The 26983-nt window shown below is 42.4% G+C and overlaps 1 protein-coding gene across 1 annotated transcript in view; it reads left to right on the plus strand.

Annotated features, from left to right (window-relative positions):
- LOC120044172 (potassium/sodium hyperpolarization-activated cyclic nucleotide-gated channel 1) overlaps positions 1-26983 on the plus strand; it is a 158693-nt gene that overhangs the window by 114192 nt on the left and 17518 nt on the right. The window contains exons 4-6 of the mRNA XM_038988756.1: positions 3364-3582; positions 16500-16646; positions 22601-22841. Of these exons, the coding sequence (XP_038844684.1) occupies positions 3364-3582; positions 16500-16646; positions 22601-22841 (607 nt within the window). The remainder of the gene's footprint in view (positions 1-3363; positions 3583-16499; positions 16647-22600; positions 22842-26983) is intronic.

Consider the following 26983-nt stretch of genomic DNA (forward strand, 5'->3'; position numbering starts at 1 on the left):
CCAGTGTTCCATTATTAAAGTGACCAGTGTTCCATTATTAAAGTGACCAGTGTTCCATTATTAAAGTGACCAGTGTTCCATTATTAAAGTGACCAGTGTTCCTTGTCTATGTACATAGGGCAGCAGTAGGAATGGGACAGCGTGGGTGTTATAACTAGAACAGAACAGTCTGAGACAGTAGGGGTGGGACAGCATGGGTGTTATAACTAGTACAGAACAGTGAGATCTATCATCATCAGACAGAGTCTATGACACAGAAAGGGAGTAGACTTATGATTAATAGCAATGTTCTAAAGATGTATGGGTAGTTCTTTTTATGAAGTGTTCTGTTGGAATGCTTTCTCAGCAGTTTTAGTTTACAGAGAGAGAGAGAGAGAGAGAGAGAGAGAGAGAGAGAGAGAGAGAGAGAGAGAGAGAGAGAGAGGGAGAGAGAGGGAGAGAGAGGGGAGAGAGAGAGAGAGAGAGAGAGAGAGAGAGAGAGAGAGAGAGAGAGAGAGAGAGAGAGAGAGAGAGAGAGGTAATTGGTGGAGTCAGCAAGTCAGGAGGAGCAACAACAAGGGCCTGTACCAGGGAGCTGTCACATCCGTCTCCCAAATGGAGCTTACTGTAGGTGCCTTGCCGGGAGACACAGAGTGCGTCCCAAATGGCTCCCTATTTCCTTTGGAGTGCACTACTTTCGGCCAGGGCCCATAGGGGCCCATAGGGCTCTGATCAAAAGTAATGCACTACATTGAAAAGGGTGCCATTTGGGACACAGACATAGATAGGAGCCTGTTTGGTGACTTGCTAGGCTAGCCTTATCATATGTCATAGATAGGGACCTGTGTGGTGGCTTACTAGGCTAGCCTTCTCATATGTCATAGATAGGGGCCTGTGTGGTGGCTTACTAGGCTAGCCTTCTCATATGTCATAGATAGGGGCCTGTGTGGTGGCTTACTAGGCTAGCCTTCTCATATGTCATAGATAGGGACCTGTGTGGTGGCTTACTAGGCTAGCCTTCTCATATGTCATAGATAGGGGCCTGTGTGGTGGCTTACTAGGCTAGCCTTCTCATATGTCATAGATAGGGGCCTGTGTGGTGGCTTACTAGGCTAGCCTTCTCATATGTCATAGATAGGGGCCTGTGTGGTGGCTTACTAGGCTAGCCTTCTCATATGTCATAGATAGGGGCCTGTGTGGTGGCTTACTAGGCTAGCTTTATCATATGTCATAGATAGGGGCCTGTGTGGTGGCTTACTAGGCTAGCCTTATCATATGTCATAGATAGGGAACTGTGTGGTGGCTTGCTAGGCTAGCCTTATCATTTAGGGGTGGCAGGTAGCCTAGTGGTTAGAGCATTGGGCCAGTAACCGAAAGGTTGCTAGATCGAATTCCTGAGCTGACAAGGTAATAATCTGTCGATCTGCCCCTGAACAAGGCAGTTAACCCACTGTTCCTAGGCCATCATTATAAATAAGAATTTATTCTTAACTGACTTGCCTAGTTAAATAAAATTTAAAAAATCATGTCATAGCTAGGGGCCTGTGTGGTGGCTTGCTAGGCTAGCCTTGTGATATATCATAGATAGGGGCCTGTGTGGTGGCTTGCTAGTCTAGCCTTATCATATAGCTCTACTTCTGATTTGTATGTTGTATTTCTTTTATAAAATGGACATTGAAGTCTTCAAGGCTAGTGGCTTGCAGCAGGGTGGGATGTATGCTCTGAGAAAGTAGTGTAGGGAAGCTAAGACTGGGTTCAGTGTTTCGTGTTTCGCATTGTGGTTGCAGCCAAAAGGCAAAGCCATGGTTAGAATACGATGGGCTTCCCATACAAGAAAATACCCTGAAGGCTATATCTAAATCCTTAGACTAGTATTACATATGGACTTCTCAAAAAGGAAATTATATTCATTTCAGAATGATAGAACATCTATGATTAAAAAGTACTTAACAGATACAGTATAACCTTATCCTATCTATCAGTTTAGCCTATCTATCAGATTATCCTATCTATCAGATTATACTATCTATCAGATTATACTATCTATCAGATTATCCTATCTATCAGATTATACTATCTATCAGATTATACTATCTATCAGATTATACTATCAATCAGATTATACTATCTATCAGATTATACTATCTATCAGATTATACTATCAATCAGATTATCCTAGCTATCAATGTATCCTATCTATCAGTTTATCCTGTCTATCAGCGTATCCTAGCTATCAGCGTATCCTAGCTATCAGCGTATCCTGTCTATCAGCTTATCCTGTCTATCAGCTTATCCTGTCTATCAGCGTATCCTGTCTATCAGCGTATCCTAGCTATCAGCTTATCCTATCTATCATCTTATCATGTATATTAGCTTATCCTATCTATCAGTTTACCATGTATATTAGCTTATCCTATCTATCAGCTTATCGTGTATATTAGCTTATCCTATCTATCATCTTACCATGTCTATTAGCTTATCCTATCTATCAGTTTATCATGTATATTAGATTATCTTATCTATCAGTTTATCGTGTATATTAGCTTATCCTATCTATTCAGACCAATGTGCCAGATGTGTATGCTAGCCTAGGCCTTGCTCCAGCAGGTGATACTGTATCTGGGTTGAATCGTGGTGCCTTGGCCCTGACAGCACCTCTCTGCTCCACACTCCCATTAAAGTACTTGTGATAATCGTCCCTGAGAAGGGCTGCTTCCCAAAGGCACCCTATTCCCTATATCGGCCCTGATCAAAAGTAGTGTACTATGTAGGGAATAGGGTACCATTTGAGATAAAATGAGAGGAGGCAGGAAGCAGAATCCAGGCCAGTCATTTCCCCTCGACTCTCTGCTTCCTCCATCCCCGGCCCATCCACCACTATGAACTGAAGGATTCCATTTGGCCGAAGACAAACCATAAATCAACCCTTCCAAAGTAATAGATGTTGATCAGCACCACTTCCAGATATCAATTGTTTTACAACCCGTGGCCAATGAGGGGGAGAGGGAGAAATGGAGGAGAGGGAGGGGGGTGTGACGTGTGACGTGCCCAGCATCAAGGCTATGTTGGCAGGATGTTATGTGGAGCTTCAGTGATGTATCCCAGCATCAAGGCTATGTTGGCAGGATGTTCTGTGGAGGTTCAGTGATGTATCCCAGCATCAAGGCTATGTTGGCAGGATGTTCTGTGGAGGTTCAGTGATGTATCCCAGCATCAAGGCTATGTTGGCAGGATGTTCTGTGGAGGTTCAGTGATGCATCAAAAAGAAAGAGCCTCCTGTCTCTCTGCGCCGGAAATCTTCCACAAGCCTGCGGTAATTCCCCCCTCCCGCCTTCTGTCTCCCTTTCTCCGTGTCTTCCCCTTCTTCCTTTCTCTCCCCTGCAGAATGACTCGTGGGGTAAGCAGTACTCGTACGCACTCTTCAAGGCCATGAGTCACATGCTGTGTATCGGGTACGGCGCCCGGGCTCCCGTCAGCATGTCCGACCTGTGGATCACCATGCTCAGTATGATCGTGGGCGCCACCTGCTACGCCATGTTCGTGGGTCATGCCACCGCTCTCATCCAATCACTAGACTCCTCCCGCAGGCAGTACCAAGAGAAGGTACGTAGTTCAGACTGTTATGTAACGTAATACAATTATATAATGTCATGTTTTTATTATTATCCTTATGTTTTAATTATCAATCTACTCAATATTTTGGTACACCTGTTTTGGTTTACCATGTTGCGTTATTCTCATTTTCGTCATAAGGTAAGTGGAGTATTATTTTCAAAGCTTTTATATTTTATCTAAACGGATAATGCTTATTTCTCCCAGGTAGATTAGGCCTCTGCTATCTAGGCCTGTGTTTTAGGGGTTGTGTAAAGCACTCACAAATTATAATACCCCCCCCCCCCCCCCCCCCCCCCGTTCACTGGCTCTGAAAGAGGATTTCCAAAAGCCCCCACGGATCCCAAACAGCCCCTGGGGTGAAGCGGTTCCCAGACAGAACTACATGTTTGGGATGTTCTGGATCGACGTGCACTATGACTGTATCCAATATGGGACCCTATTTTCTACATAATGCATCTCTGGTCTAAAGTAGAGCACTATGTTAGGAATAGGGTGCAATTTGGGACGCAACCCATCACTGTTTGGGTGCTTTTAGGGAACACTTTGAGGGGAGATTCTGTAATCTAGATCAGCCCCTGGATATTGTGGGAACTGGAACACACTGTCGTGCACGTCGATCCAGAGCATCCCAAAAAATGCTCAATGGGTGACATGTCTGGTGAGTATGCAGGCCATGGAAAACTGGGAAATGTTCAGCTTTCAGGAATTGTGTACAGATCCTTGCAATATGGGGCTGTGCTGAAACATGACTTGAAGGCGACGGATAAATGGCATGACAATGGGCCTCAGGAACTCGTCGCGGTATCTCTGTGCATTCAAATTGCCCTCAATAAAATGCAACTGTGTTCGTTGTCTGTAGCTTATGCCTGCCCAAACCATAACCCCACCGCCACCATGGGGCACTCTGTTCACACCGTTGACATCAGCAAACAGCTCCCCCACACAACGCCATACACGTGATCTGCAGTTGTGAGGTCGATTGGACGCACTGCCAAATTCTATAAAACGACGTTGGAGGCGGCTTATGGTACATTACTAAACATTAAATTATTCCTGCAGTCAACATGCCAATTGCACGCTCCCTCAAAACTTCGGACATCTGTGGCATTGTGTTGTGTGACAAAACTGCACATTTTTAGAGTGGCCTTTTAGTGTCCCCAGCACAAGGTGCACCTGTGTAATGATCATGCTGTTTAATAATCAGCTTCTTGATATGCCACACTTGTCAGGTGGATGGATTATCTTGGCGTATAGAACATTTCCGGGTTATTTTATTTCAGCTCTTGAAACATAGGACCAGCACTTATATTTTTGTTTCGGTATATTATATATATAATCACTGTACCTATTAATTTGTCCTCCTGACCATCATGGTGAGATAATCACTACCCATATTTATCTGTCCTGAATCTGATCCTTAGATGTAATAATCTGTGCCAGCTCTGACCCTTGGATAGGTTTGTTAGTAGGCTCCCCTACTAGTGACCTAACTAACCAACCATAATAATATTTTCTAGAGCTAACCTTTGGGTAGATTGATAACTGTGGCATAAGTAGCAGGTAGCCTAGTGGTTAGAGCAGGTAGCCTAGTGGTTAGAGCAGGTAGCCTAGTGGTTAGAGCAGTTAGCCTAGTGGTTAGAGCAGGTAGCCTAGTGGTTAGAGCAGGTAGCCTAGTGGTTAGAGCAGGTAGCCTAGTGGTTAGAGCAGGTAGTCTAGTGGTTAGAGCAGGTAGCCTAGTGGTTAGAGCAGGTAGCCTAGTGGTTAGAGCAGGTAGCCTAGTGGTTAGAGCAGGTAGCCTAGTGGTTAGAGCAGGTAGACTAGTGGTTAGAGCAGGTGGCTTAGTGGTTAGAGCAGGTAGCCTAGTGGTTAGAGCAGGTAGACTAGTGGTTAGAGCAGGTAGTGGTTAGAGCAGGTAGCCTAGTGGTTAGAGCGTTGGGCCACTAACCGAAAGGTTGCGGGATCGAATCCCCGTGCTGACAAGGTAAAAATCTGTCGTTCTGCCCCTGAGCAAGGCAGGTAACCCACTGTTCCCCGGGTGCCCGAAGACTTGGATGACAATTAAGGCAGCCCCCAGCATCTCTCTGAATCAGAGGGGTTGGGTTAAATGGGGAAGACACATTTCAGTTGAATGTATTCAGTTGTACCACTGACAAGGTATCCTCCTTTCCCACTCTATGACTGTAGCCATCATAACCTGTACTGATTGTGACCCTTGGGGAGATCTTCTCACCGTAGGTAAAGAAGCAAAGAACTGTAGGCTCACCTCTATTCCATCAGTTCCCTTATCTTCGCTACCTTATTGTTTCTCTGGTCCTACAGACATTTTCATTCTGATCAATAACCAATTGATCAGTTGACTAATAGGTTTGATGTGGGTTTTTCCACCATAAATTACACAGGTGAACATTTTTTCATTTTCAACAGTAAAATATTGTCAGGAATTTGTTAATGCATCAATTTGCTGAAACGTAGTTTGATTGGACCCTGATGAAAAATGGAAGGTCTAATGAGCTGCCCCATACACTCAAGCTGGATTGAACACACACACACACACACACACACACACACACACACACACACACACACACACACACACACACACACACACACACACACACACACATCAATTACCCTGTCTAGGTTAGCCTGCCTGCCTGCCTGACTATTGTTCATTATCACTTGAAGACACCTCGTTGCCAGGCAGAGCAGAGTCACCTTGGACGTGACAATGACGAGGCAAAGACAAATTGACAAAGCAGTTTTTTAAAATGTACATTCACCTCCTAAAAGCATCAGCCGTTAATCGTTTATTGAAATATGATGTCAGTCTGACCTTGCTAGATTAGAAATCCCATGGTCAATAACAGATAGACAAGTTATTAAAGACAGACACACACACACACACACACACACACACACACACACACACACACACACACACACACACACACACACACACACACACACACACACACACACACACACACACACACACACACACACACACACACACAAAACAATTACCCTGTCCAGGTTAGCCTGTCTGCCTGTCTGCCTGTCTGCCTGCCTGCCTGCGTGACTGCTGCAGTCTTATCACCTGAGGACACCTTGTTGCTAGGCAGAGCAGAGTCAAATAGACAAGGCTGAAAAGACATTGGTTTCATCCCAAATGGTATCCATATAGTAAACTTGTTTTGACCAGGGTCCATAGGGCTGTAAAGGGAATACCGTGCCAAATGGGATGGGTGTCAGGGGGGAGGGGCTTGGTGTCAGGGGGAGGGGGGCTATGTGTCAGGGGGAGGGGCTATGTGTCAGGGGGAGGGGCTTGGTGTCAGAGGGAGGGGCTAGGTGTCAGGGGGAGGGGCTAGGTGTCATGGGGAGGGGCTAGGTGTCAGTCAGGGGAATGGGATATGTGTCAGGGGGTGTCTTCACACCGATCAGTCTCACAGCCACACCGGTCGGTCTCACAACCACACCGGTCAGTCTCACAGCCACACCGGTCGGTCTCACAGCCACACCGGTCGGTCTCACAGCCACACCGGTCGGTCTCACAACCACACCGGTCAGTCTCACAGCCACACCGGTCGGTCTCACAGCCACACCGGTTGGTCTCACAGCCACACCGGTTGGTCTCACAGCCACACCGGTTGGTCTCACAGCCACACCGGTCGGTCTCACAACCACACCGGTCGGTCTCACAGCCACACCGGTCGGTCTCACAGCCACACCGGTTGGTCTCACAGCCACACCGGTTGGTCTCACAGCCACACCGATCAGTCTCACAGCCATACCGGTCGGTCTCACAACCACACCGGTCAGTCTCACAGCCACACCGGTTGGTCTCACAGCCACCCCGGTCAGTCTCACAGCCATACCGGTCGGTCTCACAACCACACCGGTCAGTCTCACAGCCACACCGGTTGGTCTCACAGCCACACCGGTTGGTCTCACAGCCACCCCGGTTGGTCTCACAGCCACACCGGTCGGTCTCACAGCCACACCGTCGGTCTCACAGCCACAGCCCTGCTCAGATCAGAGATGACAGATCCACTGTCTCAAGGGCTTTTCACACTAATGAGCCAAACTGAGCCAAGCAGTAAGGAGCTCTCCTTGTTACACATCCACCATAGTTGCTGTAACCGTACTGGAAAGGACGACGTGAAAGAATCTATCAGAGCCAGCACAGTTTGGTCTGGGTCGGGGCAATGGTTTGAACAGGGTACCAGTGTAGGAGGGCACAGAGATGCATGGGCCATCTGATAAACAGCCCTGCCCAGGACCTTCTGGGCTGGCTACTACTGGTCCACCTCTTTAACCTCCGGGCTTCCTACAACCCTACATGCAGCAGACAGCGTGATAGTGTGATTTGATTTGACCATTTCAAATACATACAAATATTACTCCTGGCAACAGATACCCAAAAGACTTGTTCCATTGTGGTTGTCCAATGTGAGCCGCCATAGGAATGGTGGGAATGCACAGCCATCTATGGGCCAGTATGAACTGATAATGGTGGGAATGCACAGCCATCTATGGGCCAGTATGAACTGATAATGGTGGGAATGCACAGCCATCTATGGGCCAGTATGAACTGATAATGGTGGGAATGCACAGCCATCTATGGGCCAGTATGAACTGATAATGGTGGGAATGCACAGCCATCTATGGGCCAGTATGAACTGATAATGGTGGGAATGCACAGCCATCTATGGGCCAGTATGAACTGAAAGTGCTGCTTCTGACAGCATGGTACTGTAGAATGATAGCCTTGTGTGGATTTCCTGCATCACCGTGCAGAGAAGGAGAACAGTAGAAGAAATGGCTATGGAAGGTTTCACCCTCTGGTCGTTTTCTCCTCTGCCTGCTGTGCCCCAGCTGGGGGAGGAAGTAGGGAGGCGTGGGCAAGAGGCCTGCACTGAGATGGCCTGATGCTGGGAAACTCTACATGGCCCTGGCCCTGACAGCGGAAGAAACACGATGCAGCTGGAACACAGTCGTTTCATAAGACATTTCAGATGCGTACTGTACATAGAACCGGACTTGACTATATTACAACATCCCAGATGTGATAATACCCATTTATCCATAGATAAATGTACAATATAATACTCAATTTAATTCTGTGCATCTAACTTCTTATTTACATTTAAGTCATTTAGCAGACGCTCTTATCCAGAGCGACTTACTTACTTACTTTTTTTTACCTTTATTTAACTAGGCAAGTCCGTTAAGAACAAACTCTTATTTTCAATGATGGCCTAGGAACAGTGGGTTAACTGCCTTGTTCAGGGGCAGAACGACAGATTTGTACCTTGTCAGCTCGGGGATTTGAACTTGCAACCTTTCGGTTACTAGCCCAACGCTCTAACCACTAGGCTACCCTGCCGCCCCATGCCGTCTTATGAAATGCTGTGTTGTCTGTAATGGAACGTTCCGTCTCTGTCCGGAAGGATATAATCAGTAATTGTATTGTCCATACCTGATTCTCTGTAACATAATATAGCTAACTTAATGTTTTTTTTATTAGGATACATTGCACCATGCAGTAAATATCATTTTAATGAGGACAATACCTGTAAATATGTATGGAGAAATGCAACTTTATAAATATTATTAACATTGCAACTATTGACTCTCAAACAATTTCTCCAGCTTTTATTGTCTCTTAAGATACTTCTAGGATCATTTAAGTTTGCAACAGCCATACATTCTTCTGAGGATGGTTTCTAGAAGGGCTGAGAACACGGCAGCATCTTGATGGTGAAAAGGGTATATTTACCTATTTACCTCAGAGAACATTGGGTATTCACAGGAGAACAACACTTATTAACGGTTCAAACGTTCTGAGAATGTATTAATGTTCCCGAGAACCTGGGATGGATTAAGCGTCCTCCTCTGTCCTCAAAGACATTCTGTACTTTGCATGTAATGAGCAAGGCAAGAGTACATACTGTCTTTCTTTCAGCAGCGAGCACAAAGCATATTCATTCCTATGTTGGGAATGTGACTCGTCATGATGATGCATTGCAGATTTGAAATTATTCACAGTAAACATGCGTAGAGGCCTCATAAACAATAACACATTATTTTTGAAGGCTACCTACATAACGATGTCATGAACACATGTATAAACAAGATAGATTATTCATAAATGATTATGACATGGACAAGTCAGATGGAATACATAACTTCTCTAACCAGACGTGACCAAACCACACCTCAACATATCTCACACGCAGTCACAGAGAGTCCCGTTCTAAATGTAAACATGTCAGATACTCTCAGACTTGACCGTGTACCTGGAATAAATCGATTCACCTCAAAACAAAACCTGGTCCCTCATCATCTCGCCGCGGCTGTGGAGAATCAATGTGAAACCACCGTGTGACGGGACCTGTGTTTTCTCTTTTAAACAGTTTTTTTTTTTTTGCACAAAATCTGCGTTGTGATGTTACTGTGTATGCTGCTTCCTGAGGCTACCGTTAGTTTCTGTTCACGCCTCATGCTGACACCCTTACCTGAGGTTGTGTGTGTGTGTCAGAGCAGAGCAGCTATCTCCTGATTTAAATAGATGAGCTGCTGAAGGACCCCCCTCTCTCTCTCTCTCTCTCTCTCTCTCTCTTTGTCGGTCTGCGCTCTCTCTAACTCCCTGTAGACAATGCCCCAATCTCTATTTGCATACATCATTGGCCTAATAGAGGTCCGTCGTGTCCGTGTGTGATGTTAATTTGGCCGGGAGTCAATACCTACAAGCCTGTGGTACCTTGACTTTTACAGCCGTGTGTAATTTTAGCACCTAATGCTTTGATTAGGCCATTTACTTTCTCAGACTACGCTTTCCATGACATCGGACTATTGGAGAGAATTGGAAAATGGAAAGAGTCCTGTCTAGTCTGTGTCAGTCCATGCATACATGATGAAAGATAATGTGTAGCATTGCAGTTTATCTGCAGGAGAGCAGGTTTCTCCTACCTGGTCTAGGTTTTTATCTCAAATGCCACCCTATTCCCTATATAGTGCACTACTATTGACCAGAGTCTCCCTATGAGCCCTGGTTAAAAGTAGTAAACTATATAGGGAATAGGGTAGCATTTGGGATGCAGAACTGGCCTTCTCGACGGGACAGCAGGGAGGATTTACATGGGGGTTGGTGTGAAGAGTGACTCAGCTGTTTTTTTTCCACCTAATTTCCTCATTCTGATGCACAGTCAGTATCCCTCCCCTGGGCGCATCACAGCCAACGGTGATGAGAGAGACTGACTCCAGATCAGATGTTGAGACAGATGAATGACTCCACTGGAGACAACGGACAGCATCCTGATGAGAGAGACTGACTCCAGATCAGATGTTGAGACAGATTAATGACTCCACTGGAGACCACAGACAGCATCCTGATGAGAGAGACTGACTCCAGATCAGATGTTGAGACAGACATCTCAAATTAAATCAATTGTTATTTAAAGTGCATTTAAAACAGCAACACACTAAAACAGCAACACACTAAAACAGTAACACACTAAAACAGTAACACACTAAAACAGTAACACACTAAAACAGCAACACACTAAAACAGTAACACACTAAAACAGTAACACACTAAAACAGCAACACACTAAAACAGTAACACACTAAAACAGTAACACACTAAAACAGCAACACACTAAAACAGCAACACACTAAAACAGCAACACACTAAAACAGTAACACACTAAAACAGTAACACTAAAACAGCAACACACTAAAACAGCAACACACTAAAACAGCAACACACTAAAACAGTAACACACTAAAACAGCAACACACTAAAACAGTAACACACTAAAACAGTAACACACTAAAACAGCAACACACTAAAACAGTAACACACTAAAACAGTAACACACTAAAACAGTAACACACTAAAACAGTAACACACTAAAACAGTAACACTAAAACAGTAACACACTAAAACAGCAACACACTAAAACAGTAACACACTAAAACAGCAACACACTAAAACAGTAACACACTAAAACAGTAACACACTAAAACAGCAACACACTAAAACAGCAACACACTAAAACAGTAACACACTAAAACAGTAACACACTAAAACAGCAACACACTAAAACAGTAACACACTAAAACAGTAACACACTAAAACAGCAACACACTAAAACAGCAACACACTAAAACAGCAACACACTAAAACAGTAACACACTAAAACAGTAACACTAAAACAGCAACACACTAAAACAGCAACACACTAAAACAGCAACACACTAAAACAGTAACACACTAAAACAGCAACACACTAAAACAGTAACACACTAAAACAGTAACACACTAAAACAGCAACACACTAAAACAGCAACACACTAAAACAGTAACACACTAAAACAGTAACACACTAAAACAGTAACACACTAAAACAGTAACACACTAAAACAGTAACACACTAAAACAGCAACACACTAAAACAGCAACACACTAAAACAGCAACACACTAAAACAGTAACACTAAAACAGTAACACACTAAAACAGCAACACACTAAAACAGTAACACACTAAAACAGTAACACACTAAAACAGTAACACTAAAACAGTAACACACTAAAACAGCAACACACTAAAACAGTAACACACTAAAACAGTAACACACTAAAACAGTAACACTAAAACAGCAACACACTAAAACAGCAACACACTAAAACAGTAACACACTAAAACAGCAACACACTAAAACAGCAACACACTAAAACAGCAACACACTAAAACAGTAACACACTAAAACAGTAACACTAAAACAGTAACACACTAAAACAGCAACACACTAAAACAGTAACACACTAAAACAGTAACACACTAAAACAGTAACACTAAAACAGCAACACACTAAAACAGCAACACACTAAAACAGTAACACACTAAAACAGCAACACACTAAAACAGTAACACACTAAAACAGTAACACACTAAAACAGCAACACACTAAAACAGTAACACACTAAAACAGTAACACACTAAAACAGTAACACTAAAACAGTAACACACTAAAACAGCAACACACTAAAACAGTAACACACTAAAACAGTAACACACTAAAACAGCAACACACTAAAACAGCAACACACTAAAACAGTAACACTAAACAGTAACACACTACACACTAAAACAGCAACACACTAAAACAGTAACACACTAACACAGCAACACACTAAAACAGTAACACACTAAAACAGTAACACACTAAAACAGCAACACACTAAAACAGTAACACACTAAAACAGTAACACACTAAAACAGCAACACACTAAAACAGTAACACACTAAAACAGTAACACACTAAAACAGTAACACACTAAAACAGCAACACACTAAAACAGCAACACACTAAAACAGTAACACACTAAAACAGTAACACACTAACACAGCAACACTAAAACAGCAACACACTAAAACAGTAACACACTAAAACAGTAACACACTAAAACAGCAACACACTAAAACAGTAACACACTAAAACAGCAACACACTAAAACAGCAACACTAAAACAGTAACACACTAAAACAGCAACACACTAAAACAGCAACACACTAAAACAGTAACACACTAAAACAGCAACACACTAAAACAGCAACACACTAAAACAGTAACACACTAAAACAGTAACACACTAAAACAGCAACACACTAAAACAGCAACACACTAAAACAGCAACACACTAAAACAGCAACACACTAAAACAGCAACACACTAAAACAGTAACACACTAAAACAGTAACACACTAAAACAGCAACACACTAAAACAGCAACACACTAAAACAGTAACACACTAAAACAGCAACACACTAAAACAGCAACACACTAAAACAGCAACACACTAAAACAGTAACACACTAAAACAGCAACACACTAAAACAGCAACACACTAAAACAGCAACACACTAAAACAGTAACACACTAAAACAGTAACACTAAAACAGTAACACACTAAAACAGTAACACACTAAAACAGTAACACACTAAAACAGTAACACACTAAAACAGCAACACACTAAAACAGTAACACTAAAACAGCAACACACTAAAACAGCAACACACTAAAACAGCAACACACTAAAACAGTAACACACTAAAACAGCAACACACTAAAACAGCAACACACTAAAACAGTAACACTAAAACAGCAACACACTAAAACAGCAACACACTAAAACAGTAACACACTAAAACAGTAACACACTAAAACAGTAACACACTAAACCAGTAACACACTAAAACAGTAACACACTAAAACAGTAACACACTAAAACAGTAACACACTAACACAGCAACACACTAAAACAGCAACACACTAAAACAGTAACACACTAAAACAGCAACACACTAAAACAGTAACACACTAAAACAGCAACACACTAAAACAGCAACACACTAAAACAGTAACACACTAAAACAGCAACACACTAAAACAGCAACACACTAAAACAGTAACACACTAAAACAGCAACACACTAAAACAGTAACACTAAAACAGCAACACACTAAAACAGCAACACACTAAAACAGTAACACACTAAAACAGTAACACACTAAAACAGTAACACACTAAAACAGTAACACACTAAACCAGTAACACACTAAAACAGTAACACACTAAAACAGTAACACACTAAACCAGTAACACACTAAAACAGTAACACACTAAACCAGTAACACACTAAAACAGTAACACACTAAACCAGTAACACACTAAAACAGTAACACACTAAAACAGTAACACACTAAACCAGTAACACACTAAAACAGTAACACACTAAAACAGTAACACACTAAAACAGTAACACACTAAACCAGTAACACACTAAAACAGTAACACACTAAAACAGTAACACACTAAAACAGCAACACACTAAAACAGCAACACACTAAAACAGTAACACACTAAAACAGTAACACACTAAAACAGTAACACACTAAAACAGTAACACTAAAACAGCAACACACTAAAACAGACAACACACTAAAACAGCAACACACTAAAACAGCAACACACTAAAACAGTAACACACTAAAACAGCAACACACTAAAACAGCAACACACTAAAACAGTAACACACTAAAACAGTAACACACTAAAACAGTAACACTAAAACAGCAACACACTAAAACAGTAACACACTAAAACAGTAACACACTAAAACAGTAACACACTAAAACAGCAACACACTAAAACAGCAACACACTAAAACAGTAACACACTAAAACAGTAACACACTAAAACAGTAACACACTAAAACAGTAACACACTAAAACAGCAACACACTAAAACAGCAACACACTAAAACAGCAACACACTAAAACAGCAACACACTAAAACAGCAACACACTAAAACAGCAACACACTAAAACAGTAACACACTAAAACAGCAACACACTAAAACAGCAACACACTAAAACAGTAACACACTAAAACAGCAACACACTAAAACAGTAACACACTAAAACAGCAACACACTAAAACAGTAACACACTAAAACAGTAACACTAAAACAGTAACACACTAAAACAGCAACACACTAAAACAGCAACACACTAAAACAGTAACACACTAAAACAGCAACACACTAAAACAGTAACACTAAAACAGTAACACACTAAAACAGTAACACACTAAAACAGTAACACACTAAAACAGTAACACACTAAAACAGCAACACACTAAAACAGTAACACTAAAACAGTAACACACTAAAACAGCAACACACTAAAACAGTAACACACTAAAACAGCAACACACTAAAACAGTAACACACTAAAACAGCAACACACTAAAACAGTAACACACTAAAACAGTAACACTAAAACAGTAACACACTAAAACAGCAACACACTAAAACAGTAACACACTAAAACAGTAACACACTAAAACAGCAACACACTAAAACAGTAACACTAAAACAGTAACACACTAAAACAGTAACACACTAAAACAGTAACACTAAAACAGACAACACACTAAAACAGACAACACAATTCAAATTAAAATAACACAATTATTAATCTGCTCTGTGACTCATCTCTTACTGCAGAGATTGACTCCAGATCAGATGCTGTGACAGAAGAATGACTCCATTAGGGCACAGCACCCTGTAGAGAGAATGACTCCAGACCAGTGTAGTGACAGAGGCCCCAGAAGACCTCTGCCTTTATGACAACCCCTCCTCTGAGACAACCACAGTCAAGAAACGTGGCGGTACTGAATTATATATGGAATGTCTTGAGTACATGCATTTGATCGCTTTATGTTCTCCTCTGTGTAATGTTTCATATTGAAATGACATGATTTCAGATGATAATGTGTTCTCCCTGAGACCTATTCAGTCACTGATATGGGTGTATTCGTTCTCTCTGGTTTCCGTGAGGTCATGGGTCATTGAGGTCATGGGTAACCTATATTGAGAGAGATGAGAGTGATTCTCTTCACTGTGTGAGCTGATCAGAACGGCAGCAGCCTCGCCCTGAAGGGCCTCAGGCTGTACTCCTTCCTCTGTCGACCACCTCCTACGTCCATACTCAATCCATACTATCACCCCACTGTGTCTGTGTGCGTTGTTGTTGTGAATGTTGTGTATGTTGTGAATGTTGTGTATGTTGGGTATGTGTGTGTTGTTGGTTGTGAATGCTGTGTATGTTGTGAATGTTCAGTATGTGGTGAATGTCCTTGGTTCCTACTACAACATGCCATATTGCCTGTAATGTTTGCTAATACCTTTCCTTCGAATGTTATTTTACCTCCAATTGCTTTCGGGTGCTATGTTTTTGAAGTCAATGTGACAGCCTTTGTTTTTTTGTCGGATATTTTCTATTTTCTGTTCATTTGGTTTATTGACATGATCTCTTCTCTCCATCTTTACAGTATAAACAAGTAGAGCAGTACATGTCGTTCCACAAGCTCCCAGCAGACATGCGGCAGAAGATCCATGATTACTATGAGCATCGTTATCAGGGCAAGATCTTTGACGAGGACAATATCCTGAGTGAGCTCAACGACCCGCTCAAAGAGGTGAGGAGGACGATGCCTTGTGTTGTCTATTCTATTTGACTCTTTAGTGTTTGCTAAATGGCACCCTTTTACCTAAATAGTGCACTGCTTTTGACCAGAGCCATATGGGACCCTGGTCAAAAAGTAGTGCACTCTAAAGGGAATAGGGTGACATTTGGAACGCTAAGGCTTTGTAAATGGCCGTTTGTCACAGGGTTTCATGCAAATCAAATCAAATCGTATTAGTCACATGCACCAAATACAACAGGTAGACCTTACAGTGAAATGCTGAATACAACAGGTGTAGACCTTACAGTGAAATGCTGAATACAACAGGTGTAGACCTTACAGTGAAATGCTGAATACAACAGGTGTAGACCTTACAGTGAAATGCTGAATACAACAGGTGTAGACCTTACAGTGAAATGCTTACTGACGAGCCCCTAACCAACAATGCAGTTTAGATAACAAATGAATAAAAAATATGAATAACAAATAAAAGTAACAAGTAATTAATTCTGCAACAGAGGATGGCAACCTTTCTTAATATATAATCTCTAAGCATCTCTAATTGCTTAAACATGGAGTGCTGAGTTGTTTTATCGCTAATTAATTTTCGTTTGCATTTATGATATACCAGAATTTAAACTTTATATATCATACTGGTCCATTGACTGGGTGAATTTATCAACAATGGATGATTATTGAGAAGGGTGTCTGTAAAACATGTCTCATGTGCTTTATTACAAATGTAATAGACACACTGCACAAATTGATTCACTACAGCTGGTGGAACACAAGCTAAACAGATAAATGAATTTAATTGGCGTGAAGACAGTCAGTTGCTCAAGCACACAATACACAGGTGTGAAACAAGAGAGATCGGGAAGTGAGATGACAATTTCATCTGATTAGTGTTTAGACCCATTAAGACGTCAAGCCAACCAATAGACAGACATGAGGTGTTCCCAGAGCTTTGACAATACAGAGGCCATTAAGACGTCAACCCAACCAATAGACAGACACATGAGGTGTTCCCAGAGCTTTGACAATACAGAGGCCATTAAGACGTCAACCCAACCAATAGACAGACACATGAGGTGTTCCCAGAGCTTTGACAATACAGAGGCCATTAAAACGTCAAGCCAACCAATAGACAGACACATGAAGTGTTCCCAGGCTGCATCACTTTACAAGTGTACAATATAGGCCTACATGGAACATGATGTCACATCAGATACAGCCGGACAGTCACAGTAAAAAAAGAAGGCAAGATACATTTAAGTTTCTTAAATTCAGTGACCAATTTAAGGCTGTCTTTGTTCGTTGTGTCAACCTTCTACCTGCTTCATAGTTGGCTGCCCTCTCTGTATGAGCAGATAAGGGCTCTCATGTAGCCTAATGATGCGGAGATGGGGGATTGGAGAGGAGTAGAGAGGTGGAAATGAGGGATAGAGGAGGGAGGAGAGGGGACAGAGGGAGAAGAGAAGAGGAGGGATGTAATTGCCTATGTCTCTCATGTAACCCCATTAAGTCACCAACCAGAATGAGACATATTGGAGCACAGTATTGCCTGGCCCAGCACAGGAAAGGGTAATCTCCACAGTATTGTAGATCACAGCACAGGAAACCATATATCTACACAGAACAGTAGAGCACATGACAGCATTAACACAGTAGAGCACATGGCAGCATTAACACAGTAGAGCACATGACAGCATTAACACAGTAGAGCACATGACAGCATTAACACAGTAGAGCACATGGCAGCATTAACACAGTAGAGCACATGGCAGCATTAACACAGTAGAGCACATGGCAGCATTAACACAGTAGAGCACATGGCAGCATTAACACAGTAGAGCATATGGCAGCATTAACACAGTAGAGCACATGGCAGCATTAACACAGTAGAGCACATGACAGCATTAACACAGTAGAGCACATGGCAGCATTAACAACAGTAGAGCACATGGCAGCATTAACACAGTAGAGCACATGGCAGCATTAACACAGTAGAGCACATGACAGCATTAACACAGTAGAGCACATGGCAGCATTAACACAGTAGAGCACATGGCAGCATTAACACAGTAGAGCATATGGCAGCATTAACAACAGTAGAGCACATGGCAGCATTAACACAGTAGAGCACATGGCAGCATTAACACAGTAGAGCACATGGCAGCATTAACACAGTAGAGCACATGGCAGCATTAACACAGTAGAGCACAAGCATAGGTCTGTACAGCAGAGTAAAGCGAAGCCCAGATAACCCAGTCTTGCCCACAATACTGAGAACAAGACAGATCCACAGAGCACTGAACTGGCCAGGAATGCATATTTCATCCCATCCCAGCAGAGCAGAGCATAGTACAGCTCAGCTCAAATAGGTTAATCTCAGCTCAACTCAGCTCAAATAGATTAATCTCAGCTCAAATAGATTAATCTCAGCTCAGATAGATTAATCTCAGCTCAGATAGATTAATCTCAGCTCAGATAGATTAATCTCAGCTCAGGTATATTAATCTCAGCTCAGATAGATTAATCTCAGCTCAGATAGATTAATCTCAGCTCAGATAGGTTAATCTCATCTCAGGTCAGATAGGTTAATCTCATCTCAGCTCAGATAGGTTAAAATCAGCTCAGCTCAGCTAGGTTAATCTCAGCTCAGTTTAGCTGGGTTCATCTCAGCTCAGCTAGGCTCATCTCAGCTCAGCTCAGATAGATTAATCTCAGCTCAGGTAAATTCAGCTCAGCTATGTTAATCTCAGCTCAGATCGGTTAATCTCAGCTCAGCTCAGATAGGCTAATCTCAGCTCAGCTATGTTAATCTCAGCTCAGCTCAGATCGGTTAATCTCAGCTCAGCTATGTTAATCTCAGCTCAACTCAGATAGGTTAATCTCAGCTCAGCTATGTTAATCTCAGCTCAGCTCAGATCGGTTAATCTCAGCTCAGCTATGTTAATCTCAGCTCAGCTATGTTAATCTCAGCTCAGCTCAGATCGGTTAATCTCAGCTCAGCTATGTTAATCTCAGTTCAACTCAGATAGGTTAATCTCAGCTCAGCTATGTTAATCTCAGTTCAACTCAGATAGGTTAATCTCAGCTCAGCTATGTTCAGCTCAGTATATCACAGCAGGCATCACACAGCACAACAGAGACAACCAGACATAGAGTGCCTTCAGAAAGTATTCACACCCCTTGACTTTTTCCACATTTTGTTGTGTTACAGCCTTAATTTAAAATGGATACAATTTAGATGTTGTGTCACTGGCCTACACACAATACCCCATAATGTAAGTAGAATGATGTTTTTCTGAATTTTTACAAATTAATTATAAATGATAAGCTGAAATGTCTTGAGTCAATAAGTATTCGACCTCTTTGCTATGGCAAGCCTAATTAAGTTCAGGAGTAAACATTTGCTTAACAAGTCACATAATAAGTTGCATGGACTCACTCTGTGTGCAATAATAGTTTTTAACATGATTTTTGAATGACTACCTCATCTCTGTACACCACACATACAAATGATCTGTAAGGTCCCTCAGTCGAGCGGTGAATTTCAAACACAGATTTAACCACAAAGACCAGGGAAGTTTTCCAATACCTCGCAAATAAGGGCACCTATTGGTAGATGAAAAATACATAAAATAAACGCAGACATTGAATATACTTTTGAGCATGGTGAACTTATTAATTACACTTTGGATGGTGTATCAATACACCCAGTCACTACAAAGATCCTTCCCAACTAAGTTGCCGGAAAGGAAGGAAACCACTCAGGGATTTCACCATTAGGCCAATGGTGACTTTACAACAGTTCCAGAGTACAGTATATTGGCTGTGATAGGAGAAAACTTAGGAGGATCAACAACATTCTAGTTACTCCGCAATACTAACCTAATTGACAGAGTGAAAAGAAGGAAGCCTGTAGAGAATAAAACATTTCCAAAACATGAATCCTGTTTGCAACAAGGCACTAAAGTAATACAGAGGGGAGGGGGGGGGGGGGGGGGCAAAGCAATTCACTTTTTGTCCTGAATACAAAATGTTATGTTTGGGGCAAATCCAATACATATTTTCAAGCATACTGGTGGCTGCATCATGTTATGGGTATGCTTGTAATCGTTAAGGTCTGGGGAGTGTTTAAGGATAAAATATAAATGGAATGGAGCTAAGCACAGGAAAAATGTGCTAACATATCTAAAAACATGTTTTCACTTTGTCTTTATGGGGTATGGTGTAGATGGGTAAAGAAAAAAACAAGTTCAGCCATTTTGAATTCAGGCTGTAACACAACAAAATGTGGAATTTTATTTTATTTAACCCTTATTTTACCAGGTAAGTTGACTGAGAACACATTCTCATTTACAGCAACGACCTGGGGAATAGTTACAGGGGAGAGGAGGGGGGATGAATGAGTAAATTGTAAGCTGGTGATGACTAGGTGACCATGATGGTATGAGGACCAGATTGGGAATTTAGCCAGGACACCGGGGTTAACACCCCTACTCTTACAATAAGTGCCATGGGATCTTTAGTGACCACAGAGAGTCAGGACACCCATTTAATGTCCCATTAGATGGCACCCAATGTCCCCAATCACTGCCCTGGGGCATTTGGGATATTTTTTAGACCAGAGGAAAGGGTGCCTCGTACTGGCCCTCCAACAATACTTCCAGCAGCATTTGGTCTCAAATCCAGGGACTGACCAGGACCAACCCTGCTTAGCTTCAGAAGCAAGCCAGCAGTGGGAATAAGTCATGGGGTATGAATGCTTTCTGAAGGCAGTGTATCAGGGAAGAGTGTGGGTGGGCGATGATGATGATGTTCATCCTATGGTGAGAAAACAGTTAAAGTTTCATCTCGACAATTTCTGCAGCTGGTCGGACATCGTTTCATTGCAGCTAGGCAGCTATTTATACAGCCAGGCACCGCTGCCACGGGACAGGTTTTCTGCTTTAAATAGATAAAGTCTAAAGATTGTTTCCCTAGTGGGGCTCCATCCTGGCCAAGCCGGGCTGAATACTGAGCATCTAATTCATTAATCGTTGTGCATGATTGAGGTCAGAACCCACTGCTGCTGTTGACTCAGTACTGAGCAGCACAAAACTCAGCCGAACAGGAGATTGGCTGATGTATCCTTGGCTCAGATGCTTCCATTGGAGAGTCATCATCTCTCACAGGAAGTGAGTAAGCGGTTAGTGGAACAGTGAAGGCCAAGCTCTGTCTGTCAGTCTGTCTGCATGGCAACAGAGACAGAGGAGGGGAGGCAAGCAGGCACTGCTCAGTAAACACTAACAGACCCCCATATAGGAAACAATCTCCTCCTGTTGTCTGAGATAACCAGAGAGATCATTGCCCTCTGTTGAGGGCAAGATCATCATCATCAGAGACAAGTTTCAGCACATTTTCTAGAGTACCATTTTCCTTATTCTTTAGACAAGCACCAAACTGAAAGGAAGAGCCATTCTCAAACAAACCCTGAATGACAAACAATCTCCTGTTGTTTCTGAAGAGACTGAGGTCATGGTCATCATCATCAAAGACAATAGCACCAAAAGTTACCCCAAAGAGTGATGAAAAGTGTTTTTGTACATATTACATCCATTCCAATGCAGAGACATGATGAATATTGAGATTGCATGTTGAACTTGGACGTATTCCATTAGAGTATTATAACAAATTGCATTTGATATAACCAATAACAAAAAGTAATTGGAAAACTCGCCAAGGCTATCCGTTATCACCACTCTTATTTGCCCTGATGTTCGAGCCTGACAGCAGCTATATGTAATCAAGGACTAGCAGGGGGTCAAGACAGGAAAATAATTTGCCCTAATTGACAGATACCGTTCATATCCATCAGAGAAAGGGACACTTTTGTCAAACGCCTTTCTTATAGTTTTCACAATATTTATTATGAACAATGCATCTAAAACTATATTTTTCTATCTTTTTTCCCCCAGGAAATTGTGAACTTCAACTGTCGGAAGCTGGTGGCTACCATGCCGCTGTTCGCCAACGCAGACCCCAACTTCGTGACGGGCATGTTGAGCAAGCTGAAGTTCGAGGTGTTCCAGCCCAACGATTACATCATCAGGGAGGGCACCGTGGGCAAGAAGATGTACTTCATCCAACATGGTGTGGCCAGTGTCATCACCAAGCTTAACAAAGAGATGAAGCTGACTGATGGCTCTTACTTTGGAGGTACGTAGGGAAAATAAAGACTTTGTGTGTGTGTGTGTGTGTGTGTGTGTGTGTGTGTGTGTGTGTGTGTGTGTGTGTGTGTGTGTGTGTGTGTGTGTGTGTGTGTGTGTGTGTGTTACCTGCAGTACCTTTTCTCTATTGGAAATGGATATTTGACAAACAGAGCCAAAGTGTAAGGTTAGCCATAGGGATCAAAAGTGTTTAAACAGGTACCAAGCTTAAACATGAAAAGAGAGCATTTCTTAAACCAACCCTGACAAACCCATTTAAATGCATACTCAGACCCACTCCATCCATTTAGATATATCCTGTTTTTACACATATTAAGCACTGGGTATACAGTGAATATGAATGCAACACTCAGTCAACAGTATCTCTCCAGTTTCAGTTCCTCTGCTTTCAATGTTTGTCAAGTCCCATCACTGCCGATGTAGATTCCTTTTTGGGGGGGATGGGAGTTAGCTTCTCCAATGATATAACATTAATCTGGATGGGGTGGTGGAAGGCGGGGTAGAGGGGGGTTGAAGGGGAGACAAGCCAAGCTCGGGATCAGGGCTCAGAGCACCCAGAGGACAAACAAAGGTTACATGGCTATCTGCTCTGCGTTTGGGCTCTGCAGCAGCAGCCAACTGAGAATGTCCCTTTTGCATAATTGAGGAAGTAATCCCCCCATCTCCCTAGCACGTTACATAGAACTATCAAATATTTTGCCATCGAATGATTAATTTAAAGGCAATTGTTTACATTGCCACATTTTCTCAGGCGTCTCATTTATGTCATGAAAGAGAGAGAAGCATGTTTGAACTTTTCTTAGAAAAGGGATGTGATGTTACATTTTTCATTTAATCCAAGTTCACCCCCTCCCACGGAAAGACGATTTAGGATTCTAAGAATATCTTCTGGCTGTGTGGTTTGCAAGCCTCGTGCAATCTTCCAGATAGATATGGCCTGTCTGGGGAGGAAAAAGCGGTGAATCAAAAAACAAATCAGTGGAGGATTTTTTTCATTCAAACTCCCCAGCTGTCTGAACAACCTCACATCTAATTATTTAATACCGTTGGTCCTCTAGCCCAAACTATTAATTGAATTAAAAACAGGTAACTACAGCCAAGCAATCAAAAAACGGTATCATACCTTGCTTTTGATGCATGTTAGATAAGCAAATGTACTGTATTGTAATCAAATGATTAATCCACTAGTATGACTTCACAGATTTTGTTTAGCCTTTATGTTAAAGCAACACTGTAGACAGTAGGGTTAACGCTAACTCTAGTAGACAGTGGGGTTAACTCTAACTCTAGTAGACAGTAGGGTTAACGCTAACTCTAGTAGACTGTAGGGTTAACGCTAACTCTAGTAGACAGTAGGGTTAACGCTAACTCTAGTAGACAGTAGGGTTAACCCTAACTCTAGTAGACAGGGCTGCATCTGATTAGGACATAGTGGACCAAGGGGAGTAACTAGAAACTTAAGATCGGGTCCTATAGGAGGGTATAATGAATGAGTCCCGCTGTAATTGGATTTAACAGCAGTTGGTCAATAGTGATTAACTACACACTGTGTATCTCTGTCAGATCAAGCTGCAGGGGGTATAATTGTGACTGCACGAACTTGTTCAGGTAACTCTGTTAAGATTTATTAAAGACATCTTATAAAAAGAAGTTCCAAATGAATGAATTTAAAGAAGCTGTCCGACGTTATATCGTTTTTGTTGTGACTGCCTAATATTCACTAATGTGTCATTCAACTCTGATAGCCTACTTCGAACGCCCCCATATTTTATAGACGATTACGCAGGTACACTCCAGTATTTTATAGAGACCATTTCACAGGTACTCTACAGTATTTTATAGAGACCATTTCACAGGTACACTCCACAGTATTTTATGATTTTATGGTCCTCTGGTCCTCTCAGGCAACTCATACACACCTGTGGGGGAAAGGTAAAAGACACATTTCCATTCTAACCCAATGGACAATAAAGTATTTATTCTATTTTATTCTATTCTACACAACAATTGTTTTATAGCAGTTGGCAGGGCAGCCAGGTGACAGAGACAAATAGTAGAAGTAGTTGCAGTGAGAGGGCCTGAGCTTTTTATGAGCAAAACTCATGGCAACCTAGAGACCAGTGACTTTGGAAGGTGAACCAGGGGGCAAATGAAGGCTGTAATCCAAACGGGTCACAGCGAGGGGACAGTTAGAGGCTCCTTCTAGGGATTGTTTTGTGCATATTATAATTGTCCTGCTCCTGCTCTGCACACTATGTTTGTGTCCCAAATGGTACCCTCTTCCCTATAAAGTGTGCTACTTTTGACCAGAGCCCTATAGAACTCTATTCCCTATATAGTGCACTACTTTTGACCAGATCCCTATGGAACCCTCTTCCCTATAAAGTGTACTACTTTTGACCAGAGCCCTATAGAACCCTATTCCCTATATAGTGTACTACTTTTGACCTAGACTAATATAGGGAATAGGGTGCTATTTGGGACATATCCTATATATTTATTTCCTGGGGTTATTTCCTGTCACCAGTGAATTGTGTTTAGTTGCAGCATGCTGTGTGTGATGGTGGTGTGCACTGTAAGCCCCAAACGGGAATAGAAATCAAATTGAAATGAAACAGAGCCTCCACTCTTTTTGAGGCAGCATGAAGGGTGTGTGTGTGTGTGTGTATGTGTATGTGTGTGTGTGTGTGTGTGTGTGTGTGTGTGTGTGTGTGTGTGTGTGTGTGTAGCCCGTCATTTTGCCACGCTATGCTGATGCCAGCCACCTGCTCCGGCCTGCTGCCCATCTGGTGGGTAGTGATACCCCCCCCCCCCCCCCTCTCTGTTGGTCGTTGCATAAGTATGGCATTAGGAAGTGAGCTGACTTGAGAGCAGCTGGTCCAGTCAGGAGCCTCACTACTTCCCCTCCACTGAACCACATTATCAAGCAGCATAACATAGCCCCAGATCTAGCCAAAGACAGACAGAGGACCTGGCCATAACACTGATGCAAGCCGGCTAGCTACGCCCAATGCTACTGGATAGTATTAGCATGCTAAAAGTAAATCTAACCAACAGTAATATGGAAAACTAACCAGGAACGCTATGCTAATCACTCCTGAGTCTGACTTTCTGTCGTACTGACAAACTAGCTAGAGTTAGCGTGCAAATCACTGTCGTACCGAAAAACTAGCTAGAGTTAGCATGCTAATCACTCTGTCGTACCGAAAAACTAGCTAGAGTTAGCGTGCAAATCACACTGTCGTACCGAAAAACTAGCTAGAGTTAGCATGCTAATCACTCTGTCGTACCGAAAAACTAGCTAGAGTTAGCATGCTAATCACTCTGTATTACCGAAAAACTAGCTAGAGTTAGCGTGCAAATCACACTGTTGTACCGACAAACTAGCTAGAGTTAGCATGCTAATCACTCTGTCGTACCGACAAACTAGCTAGAGTTAGCGTGCTAATCACACTCTCCCAGGTCTCACACTTCCAAGGTTGTCCAGATGTCTGCGCCTCAAGGCTGGGTGGCTATACCCCATCCCAACCAGATCTGGGTTCAGATACTATTTGAAACCTTTCAAATCTGTTGAGCGTTTGCTCTAGCCTAACAGGAGTGCCAGATAGACGTGATTTGTAGTTTACACTCCTTGTGACTATTTTATTGGTTCCATTGTGCCAGTCAAGCTCAATCAAGCCTAGATAAAGTATTTGACATGATTTCTAATAGTATGTAAACCCAGATCAGCTTGTAGTCCAGATAACTACTGTACCGTGCTGGGTGCCCGGGCTCTGTTCCCACACTGTCCACCCTGAAGGAGAGAGAATCTGAGTCCCAAATGGCACCCTATTCCTAGTGCAATACTTTTGACCTGAACCCTATGGGCCCTTGTCAAAAGTATTGTACTGTATAGGTAGTAGGGTGCTATTTGGGAAGCACCCAGAGGACAGGAGAACTAAGCTAACTGATTGTCCACTAATTTGTGAGAGTGACAGAAACACCTTCTAATTTCTCGCCAACTCAGGCATCTAACTGCTAACCTTCCTCCTTTCCTCTGGGTTGCCACCTGTCAGATAATACAATTAACTCCAGCTGCAACCAACTTTCTCTCTGCTCTCTGCTGCAATGTATTTCCAACTCTCTGCTCTC

Source organism: Salvelinus namaycush, chromosome 3 (genome assembly GCF_016432855.1).
Source record: "Salvelinus namaycush isolate Seneca chromosome 3, SaNama_1.0, whole genome shotgun sequence".
NCBI classification, from domain to species: domain Eukaryota; kingdom Metazoa; phylum Chordata; class Actinopteri; order Salmoniformes; family Salmonidae; genus Salvelinus; species Salvelinus namaycush.